This window comes from Ranitomeya imitator, chromosome 7 (genome assembly GCF_032444005.1).
Source record: "Ranitomeya imitator isolate aRanImi1 chromosome 7, aRanImi1.pri, whole genome shotgun sequence".
In the NCBI taxonomy this organism is placed as follows: Eukaryota; Metazoa; Chordata; class Amphibia; order Anura; family Dendrobatidae; genus Ranitomeya; species Ranitomeya imitator.
The window spans coordinates 50,919,612-50,934,506 of record NC_091288.1 but is presented as its reverse complement, the minus strand read 5'-3'; the positions used below and the strand labels follow the sequence as shown (position 1 = coordinate 50,934,506).

General features: G+C 43.0%; 1 protein-coding gene across 1 annotated transcript in view; it reads left to right on the top strand.

Annotated features, from left to right (window-relative positions):
• The window catches only part of SESTD1 (SEC14 and spectrin domain containing 1), a 166,682-nt gene that overhangs the window by 108,402 nt on the left and 43,385 nt on the right, over window positions 1-14,895 (top strand). The window contains exons 6-7 of the mRNA XM_069733220.1: window positions 4,336-4,449; window positions 5,617-5,714. Of these exons, the coding sequence (XP_069589321.1) occupies window positions 4,336-4,449; window positions 5,617-5,714 (212 nt within the window). The remainder of the gene's footprint in view (window positions 1-4,335; window positions 4,450-5,616; window positions 5,715-14,895) is intronic.

Here is a 14,895-nt window from a genome sequence, read left to right as displayed (position 1 = left end):
CACTTAGACACAGTGTGATTCAGGGGTCAACAGTTCTACGTCGGAGGTCTATCACTGCTGCTCTTAGGAGAACAAGTCTCCAGTCTTGAAGTGCTAGCGGTTAGCACTGAGTGATCAAGGAATAGGAGATGACTTGAACAGTGCCTGAGGGTTTGGGCAAATTTTGTTGACTTCTTCCTTTGGTCAATTGTTTCACATGTCATTTTTATCTCTTGAATTTTGCTTCATGGGTAAAAGATTATCCGTTCCGGACAGCCTGAGAAAGCCTAGCTGCCTGTGAAAGTATGAAATTAATTTGAATTTAGATGATATTTTTTGCGAATGAAGGATTGACTTTTCATCCATATCCAATATTGTGGTTTTAATTAAATCCCGTAGCTGACAGCCAGAGATTTGTAAAACTGAAATATTTATGCATTGTGACATTCAATATATGAGTTTACAAAGATTTGCAAATCACATAATACCCTTATAGGTTACCTTTTAACTTGTACACTTTCTACAGTGAAATCCGCCAAGTAGTAGAGCATTTTTTTTTTTATGCCCTTTTTTGTCATTACGGAAATCCGAACTCTGTGATTAAGGTCACATAGAGTAAATGCACGTCAGAAAAATCCAGCGTGAATCTTTTTTGGAATCCGCGGCAGAAATTCAAAGCAAATTCTTTTTGAGCAGGATCCACTTGAAATCAGCCTTAATTAGTAATTCATTCCCCACCAAATGCATGTGCATATTTTTTTCTGCTGAGAGTTCATGTGTTTGGATGGACTGGTGATAGATGCCATATATTTCGAATATGGCTCATACAGCCCAAACTCGATGGATAGATGGTGTTACCACTGTGATTGCTCGTGATGCCTGTTGCTGGGCAGTACCCCAGATCTTGTAAGGGGACTGTTTGTTAATTGACAGTAGTAAAGCCAATTCAATAGAGGAACTTCGTAAAGAAGACCTATCGCCTTATAGGAAACTTCACGTGGTAAAAGGGGATCATAATTTATCCATTTTTCAAATACGGTATACAGATTATTATCAATAGTAAAAAATAAAAAAACACCTTAAATCTGGCAATAAAAATGCTAGACCTTAAAGGGACTGAGGTGGAAGTTTGTTCTATTTGGGCGCTCCAAAATTTTGGCAGCTGTGTGAGACATCCAGCCTGGGAGATCCCACTAGACAGAAGGCAGTGACACTGAATGCAGCATGGAGATATGGGAGCTTTGTGCTGCTGGCTTCATGCTTGATGTTTTGATATTTGAAGCTATGTAAGATGGATTCCTGTTTTATTATGGAGCAGCAGGGGGAAGGAGAGAATACAAAGTTTTACTTCAGTTGTCATTTCTATCACAATTTCACCTCAGTGTATCTGTTAGGCTTTGTGTAGCAAGAGACTCAGATAAACCTTTTAGAAGCAGCTTTGTCGCCGTCTATTAGATTATACTTTTAGAAGCAGCTATGTCCTCCTTTTCAAATTAACCCTTTAGAAGCGATTGTATTTGTGTCCTTTTTCTGGGTTACATAGAACACAGTCCTCTTACTACAGGCAGTCCCCCACTTGCGTAGCACAAATGATGAGCGTAAGTGCTCATCCAAGTGACATGTTTGAGTCCCTGCGGCCGCATGTTTTGTGGCTGTTAAGACAGCTGCAAAACATGCGTGGATTGCCTGACAAACACGTGCAATCCCCGCGTGGTTTGTAGCTGCCTAATATCCGTGAAACATGCGGGTGGGTACTTGAACATGTCACTTGAGCACCTGTGATACTCGGTGCATACCCGCACAACCCTGGCGAACTCGAGCAACAAGCGCTTACGCTCATCACTACGTACGACCTATACAAAAAACCCCCAATATACTCACCTCAACGCTGACCTGACCACTCCTGCCACCGTCCATCCTCTTCTTTCTGCATTCGTCTGCTGCATCTCTGGCCTATGCACTGTAGGCCAGGCTCCCAGCCACATTCAGTCTGAAGCCCGCTGTGCAGCAGAACACTCCTCATCTTTGCAAACTTATCACGCTCCAGCATTGACCTGGTGGGATGTCCTGGCCTATGGAGAAGAAGCTGGAGATACAGTGCTCTTGACAACTGAAAGAAAAGGACAGGACAGCAAAGTGAGTATTGTGGCTACGTCCTGGCCCTGGAGGTCACTGCATGGGATGACCTGCCCTTCAAGAGAATAGGAGCTGCTCTGCAGTACTCTGCAGCTGCCACTACATAGCGAACCGAACTGTGCTGTTCAGCTCCGTTGAATCTTTACATCCAGACACCACCAGAGCTGTTCATTGGGTGTGATGGATGTCGGAACCACAACAATCTGATGATCTATCCTAAGGATAGGTAATCTATATTCTATGACAAGAGAAAGTGGTTTGACCCAAAAGTTTGTAAAATACTTTGCCTCCTCACTGCTTATATGAGAAAATACTTCCTCTACAGGTCCTTCTCAAAAAATTAGCATATAGTGTTAAATTTCATTATTTACCATAATGTAATGATTACAATTAAACTTTCATATATTATAGATTCATTATCCACCAACTGAAATTTGTCAGGTCTTTTATTGTTTTAATACTGATGATTTTGGCATACAACTCCTGATAACCCAAAAAACCTGTCTCAATAAATTAGCATATTTCACCCATCCAATCAAATAAAAGTGTTTTTTAATAACAAACAAAAAAACCAACAAATAATAATGTTGAGTTATGCACTCAATACTTGGTCGGGAATCCTTTGGCAGAAATGACTGCTTCAATGCGGCGTGGCATGGAGGCAATCAGCCTGTGACACTGCTGAGATGTTATGGAGGCCCAGGATGCTTCAATAGCGGCCTTAAGCTCATCCAGAGTGTTGGGTCTTGCGTCTCTCAACTTTCTCTTCACAATATCCCACAGATTCTCTATGGGGTTCAGGTCAGGAGAGTTGGCAGGCCAATTGAGCACAGTAATACCATGGTCAGTAAACCATTTACCAGTGGTTTTGGCACTGTGAGCAGGTGCCAGGTCGTGCTGAAAAATGAAATCTTCATCTCCATAAAGCATTTCAGCCGATGGAAGCATGAAGTGCTCCAAAATCTCCTGATAGCTAGCTGCATTGACCCTGCCCTTGATGAAACACAGTGGACCAACACCAGCAGCTGACATGGCACCCCACACCATCACTGACTGTGGGTACTTGACACTGGATTTCAGGCATTTTGGCATTTCCTTCTCCCCAGTCTTCCTCCAGACTCTGGCACCTTGATTTCCGAATGACATGCAAAATTTGCTTTCATCAGAAAAAAGTACTTGGGACCACTTAGCAACAGTCCTGTGCTGCTTCTCTGTAGCCCAGGTCAGGCGCCTCTGCCGCTGTTTATGGTTCAAAAGTGGCTTTATCTGGGGAATGCGGCACCTTTAGCCCATTTCCTGCACACGCCTGTGCACGGTGGCTCTGGATGTTTCCACACCAGACTCAGTCCACTGCTTCCTCAGGTTCCCCAAGGTCTGGAATCGGTCCTTCTCCACAATCTTCCTCAGGGTCCGGTCTCCTCTTCTCGTTGTACAGCGTTTTCTGCCACATTGTTTCCTTCCAACAGACTTACCATTGAGGTACCTTGATACAGCACTCTGGGAACAGCCTATTTGTTGAGAAATTTCTTTCTGGGTCTTACCCTCTTGCTTGAGGGTGTCAATGATGGCCTTCTTGACATCTGTCAGGTCGCTAGTCTTACCCATGATGGGGGTTTTGAGTAATGAACCAGGCAGGGAGTTTATAAAAGCCTCAGGTATCTTTTGCATGTGTTTAGAGTTAATTAGTTGATTCAGAAGATTAGGGTAATAGGTCGTTTAGAGAACCTTTTCTTGATATGCTAATTTATTGAGACAGGTTTTTTGGGTTATCAGGAGTTGTATGCCAAAATCATCAGTATTAAAACAATAAAAGACCTGACAAATTTCAGTTGGTGGATAATGAATCTATAATATATGAAAGTTTAATTGTAATCATTACATTATGGGAAATAATGAAGTTTAACACTATATGCTAATTTTTTGAGAATGACCTGTATACTCGGTAACATGGCTCTGCAGTTCTATTATATGGTCGTGTGAATAGATTGTAAATGTAACATCCGACCCAATGTGGAAACGCGTCACGTCTTATGGTCTGAACTAAAGGAAACTTCCAAGTGCGAAGAGACATTTTCTATCTTGTGCTCAGGAGTTTGAGTGTATAATGGTCCATTCTGTAATGTGTGTTCCTCCTGCGAGATAATATCCAGGTTAATGTAACATTTTGGGGAGTGGATGCAGCCAGTTTATATTTGTCACTCTTATTGTGCTTTTTTCTAGGTGATCTTGGTGTCCGGCAATAAGCTGACAAGGTACATAGAACCATCCCAGCTCACAGAAGAGTTCGGAGGAAGCCTTACGTATGACCATATGGATTGGCTGAATAAGAGACTAGTAAGTCCAAATCAAAACAAAATTCCGTACACACGTCTGTCATGTATTTATCATTACTGATTTATTAATATATCATCAGAAAATGACCTCTTGTTTAAATCACTTGTTTTTTAATGTACTTATTTGTGTGTGTGTATATTTATATAATATCAATAAATAGATATATTTTAGACTCTTCCTTCCAATTTTTTTTTCAGGGAATTAACATGTACATTGATCACATGTACATTGACCCTGCTCCCCCTCTCATCACAATGAAGTTTGCGCACGCTCATTAGATGCTTCAATACAAAAGCTACGGTCAGAACTAGAGATGTGCGAACGTGCTCAGTTAAGGTGTTCTCTGAGCATGCTCAGTTGTTAACCTAGTGTCTCCAGCATGCTCTAATACTATGCTGGAGTCGCCGGGGCTGCATGTCTCAGGGCTGTTCGACAGCCACAACATATGCAGGGATTGTCTAAGAAACATGCCATCCCTGCATGTGTTGTGGCTGTCGAACAGCCCCGAGACATGCAGACACGGGGACTTGGACATATTATTCTAGCATGCAGAAGACACCTTAGCATGCTCAGATAACACTTTATCTGAGCACATTCGCACATCACTAGTTCTGACCCTATCTTTTGTATGGAAGCATCTAATGAGCGTGTGCAAACTTCAATATAACAAGAGGGGGAGCTGGGTCAACTATGACATGGCATTTTGTGAGTGGTGAATCCTGTGTATAGAGGTGTCACCTGTTATTTTAATCCTGCCTCTGATGATAATGAGACTTCTGAACAGTCTTGTGTATAGAACACAAACTTGAGTCAAAAATAGCCCCAGTGGCCAGTGTGAAAATTGCAAGATTATTACTTTTTTTAAAAAAATACAATTGTGATATGAAAAAAAAATAAAAGCAATGACATTTTTTTTTTTTTAGATTAAATTTATCACAAATTCTGATTTAAACAATAATGCTGAGTTGTCTGTAGATTCAGCTGTGATGGATTATTTGTGCGTCCGTTGCGGGCTGTATTTTATTCCCGTCAGCAGTATTGTTCTTTTTATAATGGGTCGTGCGCGCAGTGTTCCTGCGTGTAATATGTCATTTGTATTCATTCTGCCAAACAGAATAGAAGTTCTTCCTCTTTTGTGCGGGATAATGTTTTGCCTCCGCATTGCAGGTATTCGAGAAGTTCACAAAAGAGTCGACATCGCTTCTGGACGAGCTGGCTGTTATCAACAATGGAAGTGATAAGGGAAATCAGAACGAGAAAGACAGGTTTGTGAAGCAGGCTGATTGTGCTGTACTTGTGCTGTGCAGCGCTATCATCATAGTCCCATTATCAGAAAGCCGTGCGTGCCGCCTGCCTGCCCGAACCAGCAGAGGACGGAGCGTGATGAAATGTGCATCCGCACAACATCTGCGGGGGCTTCGTTCTCTCTAAATAATGGCCGACTTAACGTGGAGCTCCACCTTTGATCACCGCTGCGTCTGTAGCCTGCAAATAAGAGCGAGCATTTTGTCATTTCTCAACAATATTTGTATTATCGGAGAAGTTAGAAGCCAGAAATGATGGACCATGAACTCGCTCATCATGGTTTTGTTTTTTTTAACACTCCGATCAGGTCCAGAAAAGTTTTATAGTATCGGAAACATTTATACATAACTTCCCTGTAAGATAAAACTCAAGATAAGAACAAAATGACCATATACCCTGTAGTAACAGTAATTGTACATGTCAATGACATGGGGTACTTAGTAGCGATGAGCGATCGTGCTCGGATAAGGTGTTATCTGAGCATGCTCTGGTTCTAACATATTTTGCTCGAATATGTCTGAGTCCCCCTGGCTGCATGTCTCACGGCTGTTCGACAGCCACAACACATGCAGGGATTGTCTAACAAACCAGTAATCACTGCATTTTTTTCATCTATCTAACAGACGCGAGACATGCAGCCGCGGAAAATCGAACATATTCGAGCACGCCGAAGATACTCGGTTATTACCGGAGCATGCTCAGATAACACCTTATCCCAGCACATTCGCTCATCATTAATTAGTTAACAGTATTTTGATCAACGTAAAAGTCATCCCACCACGACAAGGCGCATCCAATCTGGACGTTCTCTCTCTAGTATCTAGTGCGGTCCTATCCTATCTCGCCATATGTCAACCAACCCCAATATAGGTAAGGGCAGAGCAGGACCCAGCCCCGACTGTTCAGACACCCGCCCATGGGAAGCTATAAAGGTGAAATGCCTAGCCCTAAAAGGGGGCCATGCCCCTCAATGTACAAAGTACAAAAAAACACAGAAAAAACAAAGAAATGAGCCGGAGCATGAGTTGGTTTAAGTGCAATGTGTAAGAGCACGCACACACTGTGGCCATGTCACAAACTAACCCCCCAATAAAAAAGAAAATGAGCACATACCCTGTTGTAAGTACATGGTAATAGTACATGTCAATAATATAGGGAACTTGGTCAAGACTATTTTGCTAAAAACCTCACCTTGTGTTAGCCAACCTCAATAAAGATAAGGACAAGCAGGGAAGGAAAGGTGGTTTCTAGGCAGGATCAAATAGAAAAATAATACAGCCTTACAGAAAATGAGAAAAAAAAATGCTGCAGAAAATTGGAATAGAAAAAATATTACAATTCTTTGATGTCATCTGTAGGTCAAACCCCACCACATAGGGATTTATACAAGTCTTTCTGAACTGGTTGGGGTCTGTGTGCGGTGAGCTCCTCGCAGCGATGATGGGTGCTAAATTGTGTTTATACAGATAGTATTAATGAAGTTATCTAACGTGATTTTATTCGAAACAACTGCCAATGGATTAAGCGTAAATAAAAATTACCTAATTTTTCCCCAGTGATCGAGTGCCAAGTCTGCAGTGCTGTGCCAATCTCTGGTTATATGCAGTCAGTGGCTGCAGCAGTCACGGGCCCTACTACTGGCATCATGGCTCCCATCGCTGAGTGGTGATGCTAGAAATACAGCAGATGAGCACTGAAGCCCCTGATTGTCTGCAGTGATCACGTTCCGGATGCATGTAGCACCCCTCTGTTAACAGCTACCTGCCTGTTCATTTTTAGGCCCATTGTAAAAAAAAAAAAAAGTTCTGGATACAGTTTTGAAAACCATTTACCGTATCTTTCAGACTATTAGACTCACCTTACCATAAGACGCACCCTAGGTTTTAGACATCAGAAAATAGGAACGTTTTTCCTATTAAAATTTCCCTAGTGGTATAAAGTGGAGAGGTCATTTTCACTAATTTTAAAGGGCACCTGTCAGGTCCCCCATGCCCTCCAATCCAGGAGCATTCAGCTGTGTGTGATTCAACTCCCTCTCTAACCAGCCGTGTATAACATAATCCCGTTAAATAAATGCTTTAAAAAGCATTTTATGACCTCCCCTTTTCGTTTGCTAATGAGGGCTTTGACTAGTTTCCCAGCCAGGTGTACGCTTCCCAACTTCAGAGGCGCACACTGCGCATGACCGGAAGTTCAGAAGATGGCTCCCGGTCAACGTACACCCAGCTTCAGAGATGCAGTGACGCTGCTGGAATGAGCGGTGTGCGTGCGCAGATTTGTATGAACTACGATGAAACCGCTTGTGCAAATTATGTTATCACTCCCACAGGGGCGTGATAACACGGAAAGAGGGCTGACTAGTGTGGGAAACGTAACGCTCCATCAACTAGTCAAAGCCCTCCTCAGCTTAGGAAAAGTGGAGGTTATAAATGCTTTTTTAAAGCATTTATTTAACTGAATTATGTTGTACAGGGCTGGTTAAGTGAGGGAGTTTAATCACAAATGACTGAATTCTGCTGAATTGGAGGGCATGGGGGACCTGACAGGTTCCCCTTAATATACTAGGTTACAATAGGGAGGTAATATGTCTACTGTTGGTGTCTATCTGCAGTGTTATACATACAACACAGCTCTGTCACATGCACATATGGACGTACACAGCTCTGTCACATGCACATATGGACATACACAGCTCTGTCACATGCACATATGGACATACACAGCTCTGTCACATGCACATATGGACATACACAGCTCTGTCACATGCACATATGGACATACACAGCTCTGTCACATGCACATATAGACATGCACAGCTTTGTCACATGCACATATGGACATATACAGCTCTGTCACATGCACATATGGACATACACAGCTCTGTCACATGCACATATGGACATACACAGCTCTGTCACATGCACATATGGACATACACAGCTTTGTCACATGCACATATGGACATATACAGCTCTGTCACATGCACATATGGACATACACAGCTCTGTCACATGCACATATGGACATACACAGCTCTGTCACATGCACATATGGACATACACAGCTCTGTCACATGCACATATGGACATACACAGCTCTGTCACATGCACATATGGACATACACAGCTCTGTCACATGCACATATGGACGTACACAGCTCTGTCACATGCACATATGGACATACACAGCTCTGTCACATGCACATATGGACATACACAGCTCTGTCACATGCACATATGGACATACACAGCTCTGTCACATGCATATATAGACATACACAGCTCTGTCACATGCACATATAGACATGCACAGCTCTGTCACATGCACATATGGACATACACAGCTCTGTCACATGCACATATGGACATACACAGCTCTGTCACATGCACATATGGACATATACAGCTCTGTCACATGCACATATGGACATACACAGCTCTGTCACATGGACATATGGACATACACAGCTCTGTCACATGCACATATGGACATACACAGCTCTGTCACATGGACATATGGACATACACAGCTCTGTCACATGCACATATGGACATACACAGCTCTGTCACATGCATATATAGACATACACAGCTCTGTCACATGCACATATAGACATGCACAGCTCTGTCACATGCACATATGGACATACACAGCTCTGTCACATGCATATATAGACATACACAGCTCTGTCACATGCACATATGGACATACACAGCTCTGTCACATGCATATATGGACATACACAGCTCTGTCACATGCGCATATGGACATACACAGCTCTGTCGCATGCGCATATGGACATACACAGCTCTGTCGCATGCGCATATGGACATACACAGCTCTGTTACATGCACATATGGACATACACAGCTTTCACATGCACGCATGGACATACACAGGTCTGTCACATGCACATATGGACATATACAGCTCTGTCACATGCACATATGGACATACACAGCTCTGTCACATGCACATATGGACATACACAGCTCTGTCACATGCACATATGGACATTCACAGCTCTGTCACATGCACATATGGACATACACAGCTCTGTCACATGCACATATGGACATACACAGCTCTGTCACATGCACATATGGACATTCACAGCTCTGTCACATGCACATATGGACATTCACAGCTCTGTCACATGCACATATGGACATACACAGCTCTGTCACATGCACATATGGACATACACAGCTCTGTCACATGCACATATGGACATACACAGCTCTGTCACATGCACATATGGACATACACAGCTCTGTCACATGCACATATGGACATACACAGCTCTGTCACATGCACATATGGACGTATCCTCCTCCTCCTCGACCTGTCGGCTGCCTTTGACACAGTGGACCATTCCCTATTATTACAGACCCTTTCATCCCTTGGCATCACAGACTTGGCCCTATCCTGGATCTCGTCATACCTAACAGACCGGACATTCAGCGTCTCCCACTGACACACCACCTCCTCACCTCGCCCCCTATCTGTCGGAGTCCCTCAAGGTTCAGTCCTTGGGCCCCTGCTCTTCTCCATTTACACCTTTGGCCTGGGACAGCTCATAGAATCTCACGGTTTTCAGTATCATCTCTATGCTGATGACACACAGATCTACATCTCTGGACCAGATATCACCTCCCTACTAACCAGAATCCCTCAATGTCTGTCCACTATTTCATCCTTCTCCGCTAGATTTCTGAAACTTAACATGGACAAAACAGAATTCATCATCTTTCCCCCATCTCACGCGACCCCCCCCAACGAATCAATCCATTACAGTAAATGGCTGCCCACTCTCCCCGGTCCCACAAGCTCGCTGCCTCGGGGTAATCCTTGACGCTGATCTCTCCTTCAAGCCACATATCCAAACCCTTTCCACTTCCTGCCGACTTCAACTCAAAAATATTTCACGAATCCGTACATTCCTCAACCAAGAATCTGCAAAAACCCTAGTCCATGCCCTCATCATCTCTCAACTTGACTACTGCAATCTCCTGCTCTGTGGCCTTCCCTCTAACACTCTCGCACCCCTCCAATCTATTCTAAACTCTGCTGCCCGACTAATCCACCTGTCCCCCCGCTATTCCCCGGCCACTCCCCTCTGTCCATCCCTTCACTGGCTCCCCATTGCCCAGAGACTCCACTACAAAACCCTACCCATGACATACAAAGCCATCCACAACCTGTCTCCTCCATACATCTGCGACCTTGTCTCTCGGTACTTACCTACACGCAACCTCCGATCCTCACAAGATCTCCTTCTCTACTCCCCTCTTATCTCCTCTTCCCACAATCGTATACAAGATTTCTGTCGCGTATCACCCCATACTCTGGAACCCTCTACCACAACATATCAGACTCTCGCCTACCATCGAAACCTTCAAAAAGAACCTGAAGACCCACCTCTTCCGGCAAGCCTACAACCTGCAGTAACCACCGATCGACCAAACCGCTGCACGACCAACTCTACTCTCACCTACTGTATTCTCACCCATCCCCTGTAGATTGTGAGCCTTCGCGGGCAGGGTCCTCTCTCCTCCTGTACCAGTTATGACTTGTATTGTTCAAGATTATTGTACTTGTTTTTATTATGTATACCCCTCCTCACATGTAAAGCGCCATGGAACAAATGGCGCTATAACAATAAATAATAATAATAATATACTGCATGGGCTGTGTTCTATACTACGTCTCTGTGCTATATACTACGTGGCTGTGCAATATATTACTTGGCTGGGCAATATACTACGTGTCTGCTATATACTACGGTGGCTGTGCTATATACTACGTGGCTGGGCAATTTACTACATGGGCTGTGTTATATACTACATGAGCTGTGTTATACGCTACTTGGCTGTGCTATATTTCTCTGCTGTATCTGTGCATCATGAATTGTGGTATGTGTTAAAGAGGTGGGCCCACTGAGACTCTTTCGCCCGGGGCCCTCAAAAACCTGGAGCCGGCCCTAGCTTCACTGATTCTTCACGGCCGGGCATGACCAATCAGCGACAGGCGCAGTCCGGCCGCGAATTGGCACGGAATTTGAACCACGCTTCGCTAATTGGTCGCGCCCGGCCGGCTGAATCCTGTGTATAAATTGCATTATTCTGAAAACTTCATAAATAAACTACATACATATTCTAGAACACCCGATCGTTAGAATCGGGCTACCATCTAGTACAACATATAACAGTACGTACAACATATAACAGTACGTACAACATATAACAGTACATACAACATATAACAGTACATACAACATATAACAGTACATACAACATATAACAGTACATACAACATGTAACAGTACATACAACATGTAACAGTACATACAACATGTAACAGTACATACAACATGTAAAAGTGCATACAACATGTAACAGTACATACAACATGTAACAGTACATACAACATGTAACAGTACATACAACATGTAACAGTACATACAACATGTAACAGTACATACAACATGTAACAGTACATACAACATGTAACAGTACATACAACATACAATGTATAACAGTACATACAACATACAGTACATTCATACATTACATACAATACATACATATAGACATACAGCACAGAGGCCATTGTCACCTGTAAAAAATATTAAAATAACAAACACTAGACGTGATCCGCAGATATCCAATTAAAACGAGTGTCCGACTACGATCTCCCGTGGAAAGCAGCCACATCAGGTGATGCGACCGTTCTCCAGGGGCACCAGTAATACAGTGACGGAAGGTATCCACAATGTATTCCTCTGCCACTGTAAATAATAGTCCCTAGTCTCACTTGTGGCACTGCTGTGTGGGAAAATTCCCACGCAGCAATGCCATAAAGTGAGACCCTGAACTAAGGTAACCTCAGTGATGCACTGCAGGAGCCATTGTCTCCTGTCAGTGTGTCACTGAAGGTCTATAGAGCAGTGACATCACCCGATGTCACTGTTCTATAGGGGAGATCGTCGTGGGACACTCGTTATTAATTGGACTACGGCGTAAAGTGAGTATACGGTTTATTATTTTTAATTTTTTGCAGGCGATTGAGTATGGTAAGTATCGTTAAATTAAGAATATTAAAATACTTTTTTCTGGCTGCGGCCTGATATTCATATCCTGGGAGGGGCCATGGGTATTAACCCCTTCCCAGGCTACAAATATTGGCTCCCGGCCATCGGCTTTCCCCCTCTGGCACCAAAAATAGCGTGGGAGCCCACGCCATTTTTTTCCTTTTTTGTTTTTTTATTTTAATTAAACGTTCATTAATAAACATAGGCCTTGCTATTATACTGTATATCTATAGATGGATAACTGGCTATATCTATCTATATATATATTTATAGATAGATATATCTATATATAGATAATCCCTAATCTATATATCTATAGATATATATATTCATATATCTATCTGGCTGTGTGACTTTCACACATCAGGTTTTTGCCGTCAGGCACAATCCAGCGAGTATTGAAAAAAATGGATCCGTTTTTTTTTCCGCCAGATCCGTTTTTTTTCATAGAGTTGTATTAGCGCCGGATTGCGCCTGATGGCCACACGTTTCATCCATTTTTTGCCGGATCTGTCAGAAAAGCTGTTTCCGGCGGACGGAGAAAACGTACAGAAGAACGGTTTTTCTGTCTGGCGAAAAAACGCACAGCGACGGATCCAGCGAAAAATGTATGAAACTGAGATGTGAAATAATGAATCCGGCCTCCAAATCCGGTTTTTCATGCCTTTTTTCTATTGAAATCATGCACATATTCCGCTCTCTCAAAAAAACGGATCAGTTGCATCAGTTTTTCACTATTTGCAACGGATCGGTTTTTTTCTGTGGAGAGAGAGAGAGAGAACGGAAAATGTGCATGATTTCAATGGAAAAAATGCATGGAAAACCGAATTCATCATTTCACATCTCAGTTTCATGCGTTTTTCGCTGGATCAGTCGCTGTGCTGTCGCTGTGTTCCTCTATACGTTTTCTCCATCCGCCGGAAACAGTTTTTTTTAACGGATCCGGCAAAAAACAGATGAAAAGTGTGGCCATCTGGCGCAATCCAGCGCTAATACAACTCTGAGAAAAAAAAACGGATCCGGCGAAAAAAAAACAAAAACAGATCAGTTTTATTTTTTCAAAACTCGCCGGATTATGCATGACGGCAAAAACCTGATGTGTGAAAGTAGCCTAACTATCCATATATCTGTCTACATCTATTAATTGTAGAGTGCTGCGGATTATGTTGGCGCTATATAAATAAAAATTATTATTATCTATCTCATTCATTCTGTCTATCTATCTGTCTATCTGTGTGTGTGATGGAGTGTGGGTTGGACAAATGTAAAAGAGGAGGTTGGACGACATGACCTCACAAATCGTTTTTTTTTTGTTCAATAATACATCTTTATTTAGCTTTCAAAAAGGCATAAAAAATGCATAAAAAAAAGCGTCAAAACCGCACAAAAAACGCATCAAGAACGCACCTGCGTTTTCTGCCAAGAGCTGCGGATTTCGTGCAGAAAAATCCACAGGCAAATGTGCAACGTCTGCACATAACCCTTACATGCCCATATAGACATACACAGCTCTGCTACATGCACATATGGACATACACAGCTCTGTTACATGTCCATAGACATACACAGCTCTGTCACATGCGCATATAAACATACACATCTCTGCTGCATGCACATATAGACATTTACATATAGACGTACACAGCTCTACTACATGCACATAGACATGCTCACGCACACACTATACATTACCACATCCTGCAGTTCCTGATCGGGACCTGTTCGAAGGCTGCACGAGCTGAGCATTTGCAGGACCTTCCAGTTAATTAACTCAAGCACTTTCCAAGTCATGTGATCCGTCACATGACCTGAAAGGTCCTGCAATTACTCATGGAGAAGGTCCTGCAGCCTCAGTTCGGTCCCGGCAGCTTCCTCTCCTGCTCTGCACCAATCACATAGATCAGTGTATGTCAGGGCAGCTTTCTCCGTGATCGGGAAGGAGGCGGTGTCTGCGTTTTCCTCCAACACAGGAAGCTGCTTCCAGACTATAAGACGCACACACTTTGTAACAAGAGTTTTTCTTGTTTAAAAATGCGTCTTGTAATCCA